The sequence below is a fragment of the Phocoena sinus genome, chromosome 3 (genome assembly GCF_008692025.1).
Source record: "Phocoena sinus isolate mPhoSin1 chromosome 3, mPhoSin1.pri, whole genome shotgun sequence".
NCBI lineage: Eukaryota > Metazoa > Chordata > Mammalia > Artiodactyla > Phocoenidae > Phocoena > Phocoena sinus.
This window is the reverse complement of record NC_045765.1, coordinates 2,313,403-2,331,861: the sequence shown is the minus strand read 5'-3', so window position 1 is coordinate 2,331,861 and position 18,459 is coordinate 2,313,403. Positions and strand designations below refer to the sequence as shown.

Genomic DNA, 18,459 nt, shown 5'->3' with positions numbered 1-18,459 from the left:
CCCTGTGGTCTGACTTCTGCTCCCTCACAGGCCCCAGTGGCTTCTTGCTCGTCGACTCCACTGATCATGGCCCTGCCCACCCCCCACTGGCCTACCCCAGGCTTTGGCCGCTTCGGAGCCTGCCTGGTGCAGGCAGGGAGTGTTTAAGTCAGGGGACAGGCGCGCAACCGGAGCCCACCGAATGTGGCACTGACAGTCTCGACGGGACGGTGGTCCCCTGACTGGTGTGTCCTGTGTTCTTGGCAAGTGACTACTGTCTCCTGCCTCAGTGTCCTCAGGTGTGAATGGAAGGAAAGAACGTGCTGTGCACCCTCCCGGCCTTGTTTCCTTTAGTCATCTGACTACTGCGAGTCGTAAAAAAAAAAAAAAGTAGAACGTGGAACCCACTCGCCTGACTTCCTGTGCTTCCCCCTTCGTCCTTCACTCGCCCTCCTTTTGTCATCTTATTTATTTTTGTTGGTAACAGCTTTCCTCAGATATAATTATTGTATTCCACAATTCACTCATTTAAGTTGTACAGTTGGGTGGTTTTCAGTGTATTTACAAGGTTGTGCATCCATCACCACCATCTAGTTTAGAGCATCTCCATCTGCAGTCACTCCCCATCCCCTCCTCGGCCCCTGGCAACCACTAACCACTCTGTTTCTCTGGCTTTGCCTGTTCTGGGCATTTCATATAAATGGAATCATACAGTATGTGGCCTTTCATGTTTGGCTTTTCTCACTGAGCATCGCATCTTTAAGGTTCGTTCACGTTGCAGCATGTCCTCCCTTTTTTGTGGCTGGATAGTATTCTGTCGTATGGATGAGCCATATTGTTTGTCCACCAGTTGGGGGGCCCTTGGGCCGTTGGCACCTTCTGCATATTGCGAATGGAGCTGCTAGGAACAGCCGGGCACAGTTTCTTGTGGGGCGGCCCTGCTGTTTAATCAGGACTCAGATGCCTCCGCACGCGCTCCTTGGTGGCCTGCTCCTCACCCTTAGCTTCCTGTCCTCATTTGCTGCTGATGCCCAAGGCTGGCTCCTGACTGCAGGCCCACGCGGCCAGCAGCCAGTAGATCCTCTCCTGGGTGTCCTGCGGTGCGTCCAGAAAAGGTTGCTCTTTCCACAGACCTATCCTTCCCCCCTCCCTTACTTCCCCCAGCCTCACCTGGGTCCCTCCTTTCCGTCCCCCCCATCTTTCCAGGACCATCTGCATTCTCACCTGGGCAAGCAGGCCCCGTCTCCCTGCTCCCCCCCACCCCACCCCGCTCTGCCCAGTGCGCCACCGCCAGCCTGCAGACACACATCTCATCAAGCCCCTCTGCCCGTCCCTTCCCCACCTCCCTGCCACCAGCGCCCAGGGCACAGCCCAGGAGCCTGCCATTCTGGCCTTGTCACCTTTTCCTCTTCCTGCCCCCAGTATGCTCCTTACACCCCAGCCTCCCCAAACCATTCTTTCCAGACTCCCCCATGCCCTTCCCCAGATCAGAATGGGCCCAGGAACCATTGACCATCAGGGTGGGTCTCATCCCTACCAGGCATGACAGCCACCGCAGGAAGGGGGTCAGGCTGTATTTGCACTGGGTCCCACAGTGAGGAGGGGCCGCTGGGGGGAGGGGTGGAATGATGGTGGGGGCAGGGGGAGGGAAAGATGAGGGTTGGGGCATGTCTGTCTGTCTGTCTGTCTCTCTGCACTTACAGAAGGGCTGAGCAGCTGAGAGGTCAGTGCTAGTCTTTCAAGCCGGGGGAGAGGGGGGAAGCAACTATTCTCCCTAAGGAGTTCCCTAAACCAGAGGGTCTCCACTGGTTTAGGCGGTTGTCAAACCTGGGGGTGGAACATCCAGTGGGCGGGGCCAGGGAAGCTGCTCAACCCCCCACAGTGCCCAGGACGGCCCCCTGGCAGAGGAGGACCCACCTGAGTGTCAGCAGTGCCAGGGCTGCCCTAAACACACTAGGCATTTCCTTCTGCCACCGCCCCCTGGGACCCATGGCGAGGAACCACGGTGAGACAGATTGAGGAAGCACTTTCTGTTGCTCAAGACTGCCTGTGAGGGGGTGAGATCCCTGTCCCTGCAGGTGTGCAAGCGGATGCAGAGATGTGTAAGGGCTCTGGGGTCCTGATGGGACATCCAGCCTTGGATGGAGTCCCAAGAGTCAGGCCTCCGACATAAATCACAGTTTTGTGGCCCCCAAGTTGTTCTTCCTTTGCGTGGGGTTTGCATCATCTGGGTTGCTGCAGACCCAGACGCCTTTACGGTCTGAGTGTTTCACCAAATCAGACGGGAGTGGGTGCTTTGTGTGCTGAGAGGTGGGGGGATGAGAAACTGCGCTTCAGGCGTCATTTCTGAGGTTTCGAGCAGCAATCTCACACGGGGTGGAGGTGCCCTGCTGCCAGCCTTGTGCTCTTGGGGGTGTTGTCACGGAGAAAAGAGGTGTTGACGGGATTCTCCTCTCCTTGAGGCTGTGAGCCCGGGGGTGGGCCATAACTCTGGCTCCCTGCTTTGCAGCTCCTGCGCCTGCCTGCACACAGAAGGGCAGTAGCCTCAGGTGAATGAATGAATGAATGAATGAGCAAACGAATGAAAGGAAGATGCTCCTCAGGGCCCCGCCACCAGGCCCCCCTCTCCTACTGATTCCCTTCGGCCACTCGGGAAGACGCGCTGTCCCCCGTCCAGTGCCGGGCACAGTCCTTTCTGACTCTGGCCGTTCCCAGCCTTGTCCTTTGCTGTCCTTAGACATAAGGGGCCGCTAGATCGTTGTGTTTCCTCTGTGGGGGGAGGCTACTCCCTTCACAGGAGCCCAGGTCCTAGCCTTGTACAACCACAGCCAGCCCTCCAGCCCACAACCCTGCTCCTCCCACATCCTCAGGACGGTCCTCCCTCGTCCAAGGGGAGACCAGTCCTTTTCACCTTCGGGGGCAGCATGGGAGAAGATGGGGCCCTGCCTGGTGGCCTGTGGCCACCAGGGTACCTCCCGTGCCGCACAGCCCACATCACCGCGCGGTGGAGCGGGAAGCAGGGGCGTCTGGGACCTGTTGTGCGCCTGTCACTGAGCCCGTGAGACCAGCCCCCATTTCCTAGCGTCTCCTTTGGGTCAGGCCCTCTACCTGCTGCTTCACAGAAGCTGCACCCAGGTCACCGCAACACGTGCGGTGTTATCCCATTATCCCCAACTTTGAGATGAAGAGACTGAGGTTCAGAGAGGAGAAGTTGCTCACCCAAAGCCATGCAGCCAGTAAGGGTTGAAGCCAGGACTCAGAGCAGGTCTGTCCCTGTCTGCAGCCCGCCCTTTCTCGTCCACCCTGCTGGGACTGGTTGACGATTGTGCTGGGAGGGGGCCGCCGGGCCGGCCTGCCTGGGCCCAGGAGGAAGAGGCAGAGCCAGACTCTGACTGTAGCGGAAGAGTGGACAACCCACATTTCCTGGTTGGGTCTCTCATGTGGGACTTTTCCCCCAACCCCTCAGAGACCGGCTGGAAGACGACGACCAGCCCCCCGCCTTTCTCGGGGGCTGGTAGTCAGGAAGACGGGGATGGGCACCAGAGCCAGCCCCGGTCTCCAGGTTCTTCCGCCTGCATGCTTCCGGAAAGGAGGGCGCTTCCCCGAGGTGTTGGGCCCGTTGAAAGTCTGTGCCCCAAGATGACGGTTCTCAGGGAGCCCCAGCCGTTTGTCACCATGATCCCTAATTGGATGGCTCCTGCTGGGGCAGGCCGGTGGCCGTGATGACCAGTCCTGAGTGGGCCTTGGGGCTTTAGATGGCTGGACTGCTGGTGCTGGGCCTGGGGAGCCTCTCACTGCGGAGCCCAAGCAGCTGTGGGCAGCTGGGGGCGGGCGGGATGGAGCGCCCGAGCCCCTCTTCTGTGGAATGGAGATAGGATGGCACCTGGGGACCAAGTTGAGTCAAGCACCTGGACTGCCCGGCGCTGTGCTGGCTGCTGGAGAGGCACAGGTGTGCTTCGTGTCACTGCTCTCACTGTCCGCATCTGTGCTCTGACGCTCTCCCCTGGTGCCCCGTTCGCCTGGGACGCAGTGCCCACACTGGACCTGGCAGAGCAGCGTGCCCAGGCCCCTGCTGGCATGCTTTCTTCCCCTCCCTTCCCTGCGCCCCGTGTGGGGAGCTGGTGTGACCAGCCCCCCAGAGGCCAGAGTTACCCTCACTCGGGGTGATCCTGCACCCTGCCCCCCCAAGGGGACACTGGGCTACGTATGCGGACATCTGTGATCCACACAACTTGGAGGGAGTCTCCCCTGACATTGAGCAGATGGGGGCCAGGGAGGCTGCTCCACACCCCGCAGCGCCCAGGACGGCCCAGATGTCAGCGGTGCCGCGGGCAGGCAGGCGGCCACATGCCACACCAGACCATGCTCAGCCTCGAGCACTGAGTGATGAACCACGTCACACGGTATCTCCTTGGCCTCCGAGCCTGCAGCAGGATAACAGCAGGACCAGTTTTAAAGATAAGCAAAGGCCTTGAGGGACTTGCAGTTGGAGCACTGCTGGAAGCAGTGCTGGCTGGGCCCCTCCAGGCCTGGCGTGAACTAGTGGAGGGTGTGCCCAGGATGCTGCCCTCTGCACCGCATACCCCCCGGGGAGGCCTTGACAGTGACAGTCAGAGGGGCTGCACTGTCATGGGTCCTGCCCCACATGCCCCTTCCTGACCTCCTTTCCTCCTCTGTGGGCTGGGGAGGGAGGGCCGGTTCCTGCCCGCACCTGGGGGCTGGCAGTGACCTGAGGTGAAAGCTTGCTCTTGGTATTGTTCCTCACGTGGGACCCCAGCCGCCTCCGGCTCCAGCTGGAAGGAGGGCTTGTGGGGCTGGGGCACTGGCTTATCTTCAGGCCCCTTGGTCCTTGCTAACCCCAGGGCCAGCCCATGCCCCATCATCTCACCAGGGAGCCTCCCTGGCCTGGCCCTACAGGGCCCTCCCCCGGCACTGCAGACACGGGGGTCAGGTCATTCTCTGGGGACAGGGGTGGGGCGCATCCCAGGCACTGGGGTGTAGAGCAGCATCCCGGGCACCCACGGTCCTGACAACCACAGACATCCTCAGACCTGGCCCAGTGTCCCCTGAGGGCAGAACCACCCTGGTGAGGACCCCTGGGTTGTACTGACAGGGAACCTCCTGCTGAGCGCCTGGTGCCTGGAACCCTGGCGCGCTGTAGGGCTGAGCAAGGTCGGGGTAGCGAGGAGCCGCAGGGAAGGCCTCCTCAGGAGGGATAGCCAGTTGTTGAGCAGCCGGCTTGGAAGCAAGGGCCCTGCTCTGTCACTGAGACCTCTTCATCCAGCATGAGTCGACCTCACTCTCGGAGAGGACCGGGGCCGGGGGTGAACGTGGGGAGCGCACAGGAGGGCAACCCTGAGGGATCAGGTGGTCTGTGACACGTGCAGACCCTACTCCTAGCCTTGTAGGGACCTCATTGTGTCCCTTCAGGTGACCAGGATCATGCCCATTTCCCAGAGGCCTAGGCTGAGGCTCGGAGACTGAAGGCTAGTCTGAAGCAGTGAGAGAAGGTGTGGGCCACCTGGCTTTTCATTCTGGGGGCCACGAGGGGTAAAGAGGAGACCCACCTTAAGGGCTGGCCTGGCGGGTGGGCGAGCCTCCCAGTGACAGTGCAGAGGGGGCAGTGGCAGCTAGCAACTGAGAACCCCAGCCCACCTCACAGACTGCGGACACCAGCCTGCAGGTGCCGGCTTCCGGGCAGAGCGTCTCCAGGGCCAGGGTTCTGGCCCCCCTGAGCAGGCTCTCATCGCTTCCTTCCCCGCTCTGTCCCCCAAGGCAGCTCTAAACCCCCTGCAGCCTGGGGGAGCCTTTCTCAGCCTCTGTGCTCAGGACTTCGTTTCAACAGAAAAGTCACTACTCTCTCTCTCTGCCTTTTACTAGGAAACTTTGCAGACACACAGCAAAGGTGGCAGAGCGTTCCCCTGCACAGCCAGCCATGCCCCTGCTGCCCAGACTCTTCTGGTCTCGAGCTGGGGCATGCATGGTCCCCGCTCTCCCGGGCTGCTCGTTTCTTTGAATGGCCGGCGAGTTCCCATGATGCAGAATCCAAGAAGCACAGAGTGACAAGGCAGGAGGACCAGGGCTTCCTTCCTCTCCTGACCCCGTCCTCTAGTTCCTCTTCCCCAGCCGACCTTCCTAAACCTTCCAGAAATAGCTTGTTTTACACAGCATGTTGTCACGTGCACTGGGTCCCAAAGACCGCCCCCCCTTTTACTGCAGTGCCTCCTGTGGGGAGATGGGCCACACCCTTCAGGTAGACGTCTGGTCTGTAGACTTCTCTCGTCCCCTGCTTTCCTAAGCAGACTGCGGAGAAATCGCCGTACACAGGGTTTTGCCCACGCGCGCCAGAGTTTCTAAGGGTAAATTCTTAGAAGTCAGAGAGGATGTGCGTTTTTAGATTCTGAAAGCAGTTGCCAAATTCCGGCTCCTGCCAAGAGTGGGTGCGAGGGTGCGTCATCTGATCTTGGAGTTGCTCGGGAAGAGGAGGGAGCGGGCTCTGGGCTGGGTTTGCAGCCCTCTGGCCGCGCGTGCAGCCGAGCCTCTTTTTCCTCTGCTGCTTTGGTCTGTCCTGAGGGTGGCAGGTACTTTTCCCGGTTGTGTCGTTCTTTTTTTAGAAAACTGTGTGGTGTATTTTCTTGCAGACACTTTTCATTTCTCCACACGTGAATTTATCAGCCTTTTCTCTCAGGGCTTCGGACTCTTCTGGTCTTCTGCAGTGTGGCAAGCAGCAGTCTTAGAGGAGGTGGGCAGGCGTCCCTGAGGTCCTGGGACCGAGGACTCTCTCGGATGCCACCTTCACTCTCCAGAATAGGCCGCTTGCAGCCTGGCGGAGCCGCAGGCCCTCGGCTCTGAGAATGGGCTGGAGCGGGGGCTCAGACCAGTTTTGTCGCCAGCACCATGTGGTTTGGGTATGACTGCGGCCGGCCAATGCTGCGAGTTCTTCCAGAGATCTTGGTTGAGGCCCTTGGCGTCTGTCTACCTCCTCACCGAGACAGCCTGGGTGTGTGGGGCGGGTGCCCCTGAGGGCACTGGCTTGTCACTTTATTTATTTATTTAACATCTTTATTGGAGTATAATTGTTTTACAATGGTGTGTTAGTTTCTGCTTTGCTACAAAATGAATCATATGAATCAGTTATATATATATACATGTATGTTCCCATACCTCTTCCCTCTTGTGTCTACCTCCCTCCCACCCTCCCTATTTTACCCCTCCAGGCGGTCACAAAGCACCAAGCTGATCTCCCTGTGCTATGTGGCTGCTTCCCACTAGCTGTCTCCCTTACGTTTGGTAGTGTATATATGTGCATGCCTCTGTCTCACTTTGTCACAGCTTACCCTTCCCCCTCCCCATATCCTCAAGTCCATTCTCTAGTAGGTCTGTCTTTATTCCTGTCTTACCCCTAGGCTCTTCATGATTTTTTTTTCTTAAATTCCATATATATGTGTTAGCATATGGTATTTGTCTCTCTCTTTCTGACTTACTTCACTCTGTATGACAGACTCTAGGTCTATCCACCTCATTACAAATAGTTCAATTTCATTTCTTTTTATGGCTGAGTAATATTCCATTGTATATATGTGCCGCATCTTCTTTATCCATTCATCCAATGGTGGACACTTAGGTTGTTTCCACCTCCGGGCTATTGTAAATAGAGCTGCAATGAATATTTTGGTACATGACTCTTTTTGAATGGTTTTCTCAGGGTATACGCCCAGTAGTGGGATTGCTGGGTCATATGGTAGTTCTATTTGTAGTTTTTTTAAGGAACCTCCATACTGTTCTCCATAGTGGCTGTACCAATTCACATTCCCACCAGCAGTGCAAGAGTGTTCCCTTTTCTCCACACCCTCTCCAGCATTTATTGTTTCTAGATTTTTTTTTTGCGGTACGCGGGCCTCTCACTGTTGCAGCCTCTCCCGTTGCGGAGCACAGGCTCCGGACTCGCAGGCTCAGCAGCCATGGCTCATGGGCCCAGCCCTCCACGGCACATGGGATCTTCCCGGACCGGGGCACGAACCCGTGTCCCCTGCATCGGCAGGCGGACTCTCAACCACTGCGCCACCAGGGAAGCCCTGTTTCTAGATTTTTTGATGATGGCCATTCTGACCGGTGTGAGATGATACCTCATTGTAGTTTTGATTTGCATTTCTCTAATGATTAGTGATGTCGAACGTCCTTTCATGTGTTTGTTGGCAGTCTGTATCTCTTCTTTAGAGAAATGTCTATTTAGGTCTTCTGCCCATTTTGGATTGGGTTGTTTGTTTTTTTGTTATTGAGCTGCATGAGCTGCTTGTAAATTAATCCTTGGTCAGTTGCTTCATTTGCAAATATTTTCTCCCATTCTGAGGGTGGTCTTTCTGTCTTGTTTATGGTTTCCTTTGCTGTGCAAAAGCTTTGAAGTTTCATTAGGTCCCACTTGTTTATTTTTGTTTTTATTTCCATTTCTCTAGGAGGTGGGTCAAAAAGGATCTTGCTGTGATTTATGTCATAGAGTGTTCTGCCTATGTTTTCCTCTAAGAGTTTGATAGTTTCTGGCCTTACATTTAGGTCTTTAATCTATTTTGAGCTTATTTTTGTGTATGGTGTTAGGGAGTGATCTAATCTCATACTTTTACATGTACCTGTCCAGTTTTCCCAGCACCACTTATTGAAGAGGCTGTCCTTTCTCCATTGTACATTCCTGCCTCCTTTATCAAAGATAAGGTGACCATATGTGCGTGGGTTTATCTCTGGGCTTTCTATCCTGTTCCATTGATCTATCTTTCTGTTTTTGTGCCAGTACCATACTGTCTTGATTACTGTAGCTTTGTAGTATAGTCTGAAGTCAGGGAGCCTGATTCCTCCAGCTCTGTTTTTCGTTCTCAAGATTGCATTGGCTATTCAGGGTCTTTTGTGTTTCCATACAAATTGTGAAATTTTTTGTTCTAGTTCTGTGAAAAATGCCAGTGGTAGTTTGATAGGGATTGCATTGAATCTGTAGATTACTTTGGGTAGTATAGTCATTTTCACAGTGTTGATTCTTCCAACCCAAGAACATGGTACATCTCTCCATCTATTTGTATCATCTTTAATTTTTTTCATCAGTGTCTTATAATTTTCTGTATACAGGTCTTTTGTCTCCTTAGGTAGGTTTATTCCTAGATATTTTATTCTTTTTGTTGCAATGGTAAATGGGAGTGTTTTCTTGATTTCACTTTCAGATTTTTCATCATTAGTGTATAGGAATGCCAGAGATTTCTGTGCATTAATTTTGTATCCTGCTACTTTACCAAATTCATTGATTAGCTCTAGCAGTTTTCTGGTAGCATCTTTAGGATTCTCTATGTATAGTATCATGTCATCTACAAACAGTGACAGCTTTACTTCTTTTCCGATTTGGATTCCTTTTATTTCCTTTTCTTCTCTGATTGCTGTGGCTAAAACTTCCAAAACTATGTTGAATAAGAGTGGTGAGAGTGGGCAACCTTGTCTTGTTCCTGATCTTAGTGGAAATGCTTTCAGTTTTTCACCATTGAGGACGATGTTGGCTGTGGGTTTGTCATATAGGCTGGCTTGTCACTTTAGAAAAGAGAGCAGCGTCCATGGTGGGGTGCGTCATCTGCATCTACAAGGGCAGAGCTTGAGAAGGCGTTAGTCCTGGAGCCCCTGCACCCGTGCCCACGCCTCCGCGAGTCCCTCTGTGGGGGGTCGGGTCTCGGAGACCTCATCCTGGGCTGGATGCTGGCACCCGACGGCCCCACACACTCACCCACCGCCCAATCTGGACCTCGCATCCGCCTTGGCCCTCCGTAGACAGCTGGCCGCTGTGGTGTGCTGCCACCAGCATAGCTCCTCTTCCCCTGGTGACTTGTCTCTGGCTCGCCGCCCCGCTAGGCAGGGAGCTCAGCACGGTGGGACTGTGTCCTCGCTGCTTGCTCCAGCCTAGCACCCGCCCCAGGCCTGAGGGTGCTCAGAAAACATGGGATTGGTGGGGTGAATGAAGACTCTCCGACAGACGCGTGAGCCGCACAGGCTGGGGCAGAGAGCATGCCTCTAAGGGCCCACGTTGAGGACACCCTCTTGGCAGCCACCACTCCCTAAAGATTAGCAAAGGTGGTCTCGGTGCTCTACCTTCCTCCGCCTGCCCCTAGTGTGTGCGTGTCCTGCAGTTGTTGTAACAAATTACTACAAACTCAGTGGCTTAAAACAACAGAAATTTATTCACACAGTCCTGGAAGTCAGGAGACTGGCTCGGGCCTCACGGGGCTAAAATCCAGGCGTAGGCAGGGCTAGTCCTTCCGGAGGCTCCAGGGAAGCATCTGTTCCTGCCTTTTCTAGCTTCTAGAGGCGCCGCCTTCCTGGCTCGTGGCCCTGTCCTCTATCCTCGTATCTCTGTCGTATCCAGCAGTGCAGCATCTCCCGTCTCTCTCTGCTTCTGACCCTCCGCCTCCACTGGACCCCCCGGGACATCCCCATCCCAGGGGCCTTAACCCCATCTGCAAAGCCCGTTCTGCCATATAAAGGAACATACCCAGAGGCTGAGGACTAGGAACCTCTCTGACCCTCAACAGACACATCTGTCAGCAGTGAGACGTCCGCCAGCTGCACGGGCTTCTGTAGACTGTCCCGTTGGGACGTCGCGGGCAGATGGAGGGGGGCGCGCCACACTGGGCGTACTTGCTGGACTCGGATTCAGCGCACCCCCTGTGCAAGGACACGTGGTGTCTTAGGAGCAGCTTCTTTGCGCATCCCAGGAAACTAGTCTCCCGCCCCATGTGCTCTGAGATGACCGCGGTGCTTTGGGCTCTGCTTAGGTTCTGGCATGCAGGTGGCATCCGAGCTGTTGTCTGGGCCCTGCCGTCTGACCACGTAGGGAGCCGCCGGGGTCTTTAGCACGGTGACTTTGGTCTGTGAACGGAGGGGGCGTGGTTTCCATCGGAAGTGAGCTCACGTGGACTGAGAGGCTTAGACGGCTGATGAGCCCCCTCGTTCCCCTGGGCCCCGCCGGCCCTGAGCTGTAGCCTAGCAGTGAGGGCCCTGGAGGTGGTGCTGCTGAGCACACAGCTGAGTGCGCCTGCACCTGCTCTCCTGAGGGCTCACTGCCCGGCGGGCGGCACACGAGGCCCTGGTCAGGGCCGCCGCGGTTGACCACACACGTTGGGCCAGGAAGTTAGCCAGGCTCTCTGAGCCTTATTTCCATGTCTGCAGAGCAGGGACAGCCAACTGGCCCAACTCTGGAGCTGCTAGAACAGGGCCGTGACGGCTCTTCCTGGTGTCCAGCCCCACTCGAAGCCCGTTCACGGGCCACTCAGTCGCTGTGGACGCCGGCCCTGCTGGGGCTTGGTTCTGGCTTGCACTTGGCCTGGCACTGTGGTGCGAGACGGCCGGGTCCGCCCTTGGGAAACGGTCCCCTGAATGGGTGTCTCCCCCCCAGGCCAGATGCTCAGATGGGCGCCTTTGTGTCCCGCTGTGGCCCTGCTGCCCAGGAGCGGTCAGGTGTGGTGAGGGCTTGCAGGGGGCCCTGGGTGGGCGCGTAGGGAGGGGGAGGTCAAGGCCAGAGACGGAGACAGCCATCCGTCATTTCAGAGACTATGTTCTGGGGCCAGAATGGACAAGAGGCAGGAAGCCGTTGGCCAACAAGGGGGTGCCTGCTCCCAAAGGTTTACCTGAAATGAGGAGGGGGCGGAAGTGTTGCAACCCCGCTTCTCACCGAAGCAGGAAGCCTGCTGCCTGTCGACGACAGGGCATGGGTGACTCTGGGCCAGCACGGGCTCAGAAGGGCCCCAGGCTGAGTGGAGGGAGGGCCGTGGGCACGGGGGCGGGTGGGCGTCCAGGCAGGAGCCCTGTCTCTTCCCCCACCTGACCCCTTGCCCAGCTTCAACAGCCTCATCTTTGCGAGGGGGTGCAAGCATCCAGTTCACGGGGCCGCATGGAGGGAACACGGAGTAAGATAGGCATGCTGAGGTGACCAGTGGCTGTGTTACTGTCCCCTGGGGTCTAACCCGACTGGCTCTGCTTCGGCTGAGCATCTGGCTTTGGGCCGAAGCCACACCAAGGCAGCCCTGTGCATCACGTAATCCCGGTGAGGGACAAGGACCTGACAGGCTCGTGCCGGTGCTTCAGCCCAGGGTTAGGCCCAGGAGCTCGGAGAGGCCATTTGGGGGCACGAAAGTAGCAGTTCGGCAGATTGGCCTGAGTGTCTCGTAGCCTCCTGGTCACCCAGAGAGACGCGAGCGCTGGACTTTCCTCAGGTGTCTTTTTTTTTTAAGGGCAAACGTTCTCTCTGGTTTACTTTCTGTCTGTATGGACTTGACAGCTCTGGGACCTCTCATGAGTGGAATCACACAGTATGTGGCCTTTTGTGTCTGGCTTATTTCACTCAGCATCATGTCCTTAAGGTCCATCCATGGTGTAGCAGGTGTCAGAATCTCCTTCCCTTTTAAGGCTGAGTAATATTCCAGGGTGGGGATGGAGCATGCCTTGTTTATCCGTTCACTGTGGGTGACACTTGGGTTGTTTCTCTTCTTAGCTTTTGTAAATAGTACTGGTAAGAGCCTTTGAACATTAGCTTCTGTGTGGGTCTGTTTCCTTTCTCTGGGGTGTATATCTCAAAGTGGAGCTGCTGGGTCACGTGGCTGTGTGTATTTGATTTCTTGAGGAGCTCACAGGGGCAAGGGGATGGGCAGGGAATGTTTCATGGGGACAGGGTTTCAGTTTGGGAAGATGAGAAAGTTCTACAGGTGGATGGTGGGGATGGTTGCCCAGCAACGTGAAAGGACTGAACGCCGCTGAGCTGTGCACCTAACAATGGTGAAGATAGTGAATTTTATGTTACGTGTATTTTACCCTAATTTTTTTAAAGGCAAGTGTGGAGGGGACTACACCTAGGAATTTGTATTCGTAGACTTAATTTCTGGCCAGCCTTCACTTTTCCAGTTCTTGATGCTTGGTCGGTTGTCAGAGCAGCTCCAGCCTGGAGGCTCGGGGCCGGAACTAGCCAGCACTGCCCGCGTCCAGCCCTCGGGCTGCAGCCGGAAGCGTAGGGTGACCGTGATGGCGCGAGGCCGGGGGGTGGGGGCAGAGCAGGCGCGGGGCGGGAGGCTGTGCTCGGGGGGGGCCCCCTCGGCGCCGCCCCCCGCCCCGAGCCTCAGGCATCCCTGGACTCTGGCCTGCCATCCCCCGGGAAGGGCACCCTGCCCTCTGAGGCGTCTGCTCTTCCCTCCCTGGAATGCTCCTCGGCCCCTCGCTGCCGCACTCTTGCTCCTCTTCCTCAGAGGCCTCCCCAGGCGGTCGGGGGAGCTGGGCGGAGGCGTGTGTCCGCTGGAGGCCACCGTCCCCCGCCCCGGCAGGCCCTGCGCCCGGTCAGCTCCACAGACCCCGACTGATGGGCCGCCCCGCCTCCCTCACAGGGGCGAGGACGAGGCCCCAGGGGCGGCTCACGGCCTCGAGCGTCTGAAGCAGGAAGGCGACAAGATGGGTGCCTGTGGGGGATGGGGGGGCCTGGGGTAAGCGGGCGACCGGCCAGAACCAGGACAAAGACGTGCGGGCCCGGTGGAAGGTTCCTGCAGAACAACCAGAGAGGAACCCGTTTGTCCCTGTCACGTCCCGCTGGGCTCCTGGGAGGGAAGGGCCCCAACCTGGCAGGGGACTTGGCTGTCCCTGAGGAGCACCCTGTGCTCGCCAGGCGGCAGTGGGGACCGCTGCCCGCTGGCACCGACCTCTCCCGCCCTTCCCGCCCAGGCTGACGGCCGCCATGGACCAGGACTACGAGCGGCGCCTCCTCCGGCAGATCGTCATCCAGAACGAGAACACGATGCCGAGCGTGAGTACCCAGGGCTGCCCCGCCGGCGCTGTCCTGGCCCGCTGGAGCCGGGGAGAGTTGGGGCCCGGGGGGGTGGGCAGCTGCTGGGCTTTGGCCCTCGGAGAACAGAGGTGCCGACAGGCGACAAACATGTCCTCCCCCTCGGCGGCATGGCCACACCAGGTGTGAGATCCCCCAGCGCCTCCCTGCGCTGCCCTCTGTTGCCGGGGCCACAGACCCCTCATCCTCGTGGGCAGCCAGGGCAGAGGGGCAATGGTGGCACGGGAGGGCCCTGTTTTGCTCTTTCCTGCGTCCCCACCCCCTCCGCCGTGTTGTGTTTCTCTGTCCTGGGCTCCCAACACGTTGCAGGCTGTGCCCGCCAGTTCTCAACGTTCTCAGCTCCGTGCTGGGCCGTCCAGGGCGGGGCCTTTCCTGCCTCTTCCGGCTTCTGGTGTTGCCGGCAGTCCTAGGCTTACAGACCCACCCTCCAGTCTCTGCCTCATCTTCACGTCCCTCCTCACTCTGTGTACCGGTGTGTCTGTCTCTTCTGAGAACACCAGGCCTTAGATTTAGGGCCACCCTGCTCCAGTATGACCTCGTCTCAACTTGATGACACGTGCAAAACGCCCATTTCCAATTAAGGTCACATCCCAAGTATCAGGGTTCGGAACTTCAGCATATTCTTTTGGGGGACACAGTTCAACCTGCAGCAGATTCCTTGTAGAAAAAGGGACATTCCTGGGACATTCCCACTGCCTGGTTCTGGGGCTGAGTCGTGGTCTGATGGGGGAATAGCCTTGTGTGTGGGGAATGGGGCTGGCAGGACGACAGGCTCTCAGTGTTGGGGGACAGATGCTCTTGTTCTGTGCTGTCAATGTTCCCGTCCTTTGGTGACCACTGAGAAACGGATCTCAGCACGTGGCGGTGTCCATGGTCGGGCTTTGGCTCCCCGGCCTCTTCCCACCCACGGAGCCGGGCGGTCGAACTGAGCCCCAGATATGGTGCCGCTAGCAGGTTCCAGCACATGGGTCACTACCAAGATCAAACCCTTGTTCAGCGGCCAGAGGCCAAGGGCGAGGAGGCACAGTGGGCGGGGCCTCAGTTGGGGAGGAGAGAGGCTGACCTTGGGGTGCTCTGGGGGCTCTGAGGCACCCAGCCCACCCTGCTGTCTTTCCAGGTTGCAGAGATGCGGCGAACCCTGACACCCGCCAACTCCCCCGTGTCCTCCCCCAGCAAGCACGGGGACCGCTTCATCCCCTCGAGAGCCGGCGCCAACTGGAGCGTGAATTTCCACAGGATCAACGTGAGGGGGGTCGGGAGAGGGACCCTGACCGCGCAGCCTTGGGGCACGGGCCGGGTCCTCCCCACTCAGCCCTACCTCCTTCCCCTCCCTGTCCCACAGGAAAATGAGAAATCTCCCAGCCAAAACCGGAAAGCCAAGGACGCCACCTCGGACAACGGCAAAGGTCGGGACTCAGGTACCCCCGCCCCTCGCCCCCTCCACCCCACCCCTCAGCCCAGCCTCACGGAGCTTGGTGCCCACAGACGGCCTGGCCTACTCGGCTCTGCTGAAGAACGAACTGCTTGGTGCCGGCATCGAGAAGGTGCAGGACCCGCAGACGGAGGACCGCAGGCTGCAGCCCTCCACGCCTGAGAGGAAGGGCCTCTTCACGGTGAGCCCCACTGGCTGCCCCCGGCCTCCGGTCTCAGCCTCTACGGGCATCTCCTCCCATCTCAGCCCTGCCGGGGGGCTGGAATACAAGAGGCGTGGGGGCCCACTTAACCCCGTGCCCCGTACCAGGCCTGTCGCCCTTCTGCGCGCCTGTGGGTTGGAGGGACCTAGGACCAGTGCCGCATGCAGGGTGGAGGGGCGGGGCCTCAGCCTGAGCTGCCCCGCAGCCCACCTCCCCGTTTGGGCCCTGGAGCAGCGCCAGAAGGCCTGGCTTGGGTCCCTCAGGAAACGGGGCTGAGGGGCTGGTGGCTGCATGGGGGCTGGAGAGACAGGCTGATGCCAGCAGCCCTGCAGGAGGACGCCTTGGGTGCGAGGCTTGGTTTGCCCGGGACGCGCATCTCTAGTCAGAGCCCCTCCCAGTTTCAGTGCACCCTGGACTCGGGCACAGGGCTTCCGGGACGCAGCATCCACTCAGTGGGTGTCCCCTGCCCCCAGTATTCCCTCAGCACCAAGCGCTCCAGCCCCGACGATGGCAATGACGTGTCTCCCTACTCCCTGTCCCCCGTCAGCAACAAAAGGTGAGTCCAGACCTGCACTGGCCGGGGTTGGGGCTTGGGGGCAGCTGGCAGGGCCCGGGAGCTGCCATCAGTTCTAGAGCTGTGTACGGGGTACAGGGTGGCCCAGAGGACCCCCCTCATTGGGGACTTGCTGTGGGCCCAGACCAGGTGCTGGGAGCCCGAGAGGGGTCCTGCAGGAGGCACCGGGCAGAGGGGAAGGCGGGGCTGTCGGAGCTCAGGGCGGCTGAACATCCGGTGGTGGAGGGGTTGGTGGCCGTGGGGTCACCCACGGGTTTGGGATCACAGTGACAGAGTTGGGACAAGCAGGAAATGACACAGCCTCCCAGGGCCACCGGGAGGAGATGGCATCTCTGCAGTTCTGTGCAATTGTTGCCAAATCTCTGCCTCGGTCTCCCTGCAGTCAGAAGTTACTGCGGTCACCACGGAAACCCACCCGCAAGATCTCCAAGATCCCCTTCAAGGTCCTGGATGCTCCCGAGCTGCAGGACGACTTCTACCTGAACCTGGTGGACTGGTCATCCCTCAATGTACTCAGCGTGGGGCTGGGGACCTGCGTGTACCTGTGGAGCGCCTGCACCAGCCAGGTGGGCGCCGCTGAGCCTGTGCGCATGCGCACGGGCTTCGGGGCGGCAGAGCGGCTTCCTACGGTAGCCGGGCCGGGGCCTGTGTGAAGGGTGGGAGTGTTGCCGGGGACCTCCAGAGCCTGGGGCAGCTCCCGGCCACCCCCTCCTCCCAGGCCTGTCTCCTCAGTGTGCAGACTCTCCTGGGGTCGGTCAGCAGGGGTGAGCGGAGGCCCACACCCATCCCTCCCCTGGGCTGGCTTCCGAGAGTCAGGAGTCCTTGCTCCCCGGCCTGAGCTCCAGCCGCCGCCCGTGCCAGCAGAAGAGGCACGGTGTCCGGGCCCAGCTGAGTGCAGTGTCCCCCACCCAGCAGTAAATGCCTCGGAGTGGCTGCTGGACACATGTGGGCTCAGGGTCTGCAGGACACAAAGACCCTGCAGGTGGGGTGTTTGAGGGACAAAACCAGATGCAAGTGGGTTCAGAGGCGAGCGAAGCCAGCACAGGGAGGCTGGCACACCCGCACTCTCACTCTCTCTCTCAGTGTCTCTCTGTCTCGCGCGCGCGCGCACACACACACACACGACCCCCGACCCGGCAGCCTGTGGCCGACACCTGCTGCAGGGATCCCCCCGGTCGTGATGCCCGCGTCCCTCCAGGCTCTGTGCAGTCAGCATCCCTGTGCTTGGGTGTGTCCCCTCCTGGCCTGTGGCTTCCCGAGCCCCCTAGCCGCCTTCTACTGGGTCCCAGCACTGATGCCAGTGCCCTTAGGCCTGAGGTGTGAATGAATGAACGAATGGGTGGACAGAGAGATGGATGAATGGACAGTCTGGACCTTGAAGGAGCAGTGGGCACCAACTGCTCCCCCTTCTGCTAGGTGACCCGGCTCTGTGACCTCTCCGTGGAAGGGGACTCGGTGACCTCCGTTGGCTGGTCTGAGAGGGTCAGTACACTAGCCCTATCACCCAGCTGAGCAGGGTTGGCCCAAGGGACGTCGACCGGCCCTCACTGGAGGGGCCCTCGGCAGTGATGGGGGCCTGGGAGACCCAGAGGAGCCAGAATCTGGCCTTGTGGTCACTTGTCCAAGCCCCAGTGACACCTGTGCCCCCAGCTGTCCCCAGCCTGGTAGAGATGGTTGGAGTGACAGAGACTCGGGGGCAGGCTCACTCCACATGTTGAAGCATGTGGATCTTGGGCCACGTTGCATGGATTTTAACAGTTCCATTCTCTGTATAACCGTCTGCCCAGAAAGTTCTTAGGAGGGGTGTCCGAAGGGGCGCGTGTTAGAGACCTTGAAAGAAGTGGGCCCAAGGCTCTGCCACGGGGAGGTGAGGGGAGCCCCTGGCCGCCCAAGCAAGGGGTCCCCACACGGGCCTGATGCCCGCTCTTGCCCGTTTTGTCGTCCTAGGGGAACCTGGTGGCCGTCGGCACACACAAGGGCTTGGTGCAGATCTGGGATGCAGCCGCAGGGAAGAAGCTGTCCATGCTGGAAGGCCACACGGCACGCGTCGGTGAGGAGCCGCTCGGGGCCCGGGGGTGGGTGGGTCCCGAGGGGCCGGGCCACGTTCTCATCCCACCCTCTGCCCGGCCGCAGGGGCGCTGGCCTGGAACGCCGACCAGCTCTCGTCCGGGAGCCGGGACCGCATGATCCTGCAGAGGGACATCCGCACGCCGCCCTTGCAGTCAGAGCGGCGGCTGCAGGGCCACCGGCAGGAGGTGTGTGGGCTCAAGTGGTCCACGGACCACCAGCTGCTCGCCTCAGGGGGCAACGACAACAAGGTAGGCCCAGCCCCTGCCCTCCCTCCCTCCCCACCAGCCCCTGTGCCGTGGAGCAGGGGTGACAGGGGTGCACCCCAAGGGAGGCCAAGATGGGCCCTGCCTTCCCTTGGG

The 18,459-nt window shown here is 59.0% G+C and overlaps 1 protein-coding gene across 5 annotated transcripts in view; it reads left to right on the top strand.

Annotated features, from left to right (window-relative positions):
* FZR1 (fizzy and cell division cycle 20 related 1) overlaps window positions 1-18,459 on the top strand; it is a 30,288-nt gene that overhangs the window by 8,766 nt on the left and 3,063 nt on the right. For 3 of the 5 annotated variants that reach the window (XM_032625969.1, XM_032625968.1, XM_032625970.1), the window contains exons 2-10: window positions 13,702-13,783; window positions 14,940-15,065; window positions 15,165-15,228; window positions 15,308-15,435; window positions 15,930-16,012; window positions 16,413-16,596; window positions 17,447-17,512; window positions 17,978-18,080; window positions 18,164-18,348. In XM_032625969.1, the coding sequence (XP_032481860.1) occupies window positions 13,715-13,783; window positions 14,940-15,065; window positions 15,165-15,228; window positions 15,308-15,435; window positions 15,930-16,012; window positions 16,413-16,596; window positions 17,447-17,512; window positions 17,978-18,080; window positions 18,164-18,348 (1,008 nt within the window). In that variant the 5' untranslated portion in view covers window positions 13,702-13,714. Of the gene's footprint in view, window positions 1-13,701; window positions 13,784-14,939; window positions 15,229-15,307; window positions 15,436-15,929; window positions 16,013-16,412; window positions 16,597-17,446; window positions 17,513-17,977; window positions 18,081-18,163; window positions 18,349-18,459 lie in introns of all 5 variants that reach the window. The other 2 variants (XR_004349100.1, XM_032625967.1) reach the window with 1 other exon arrangement.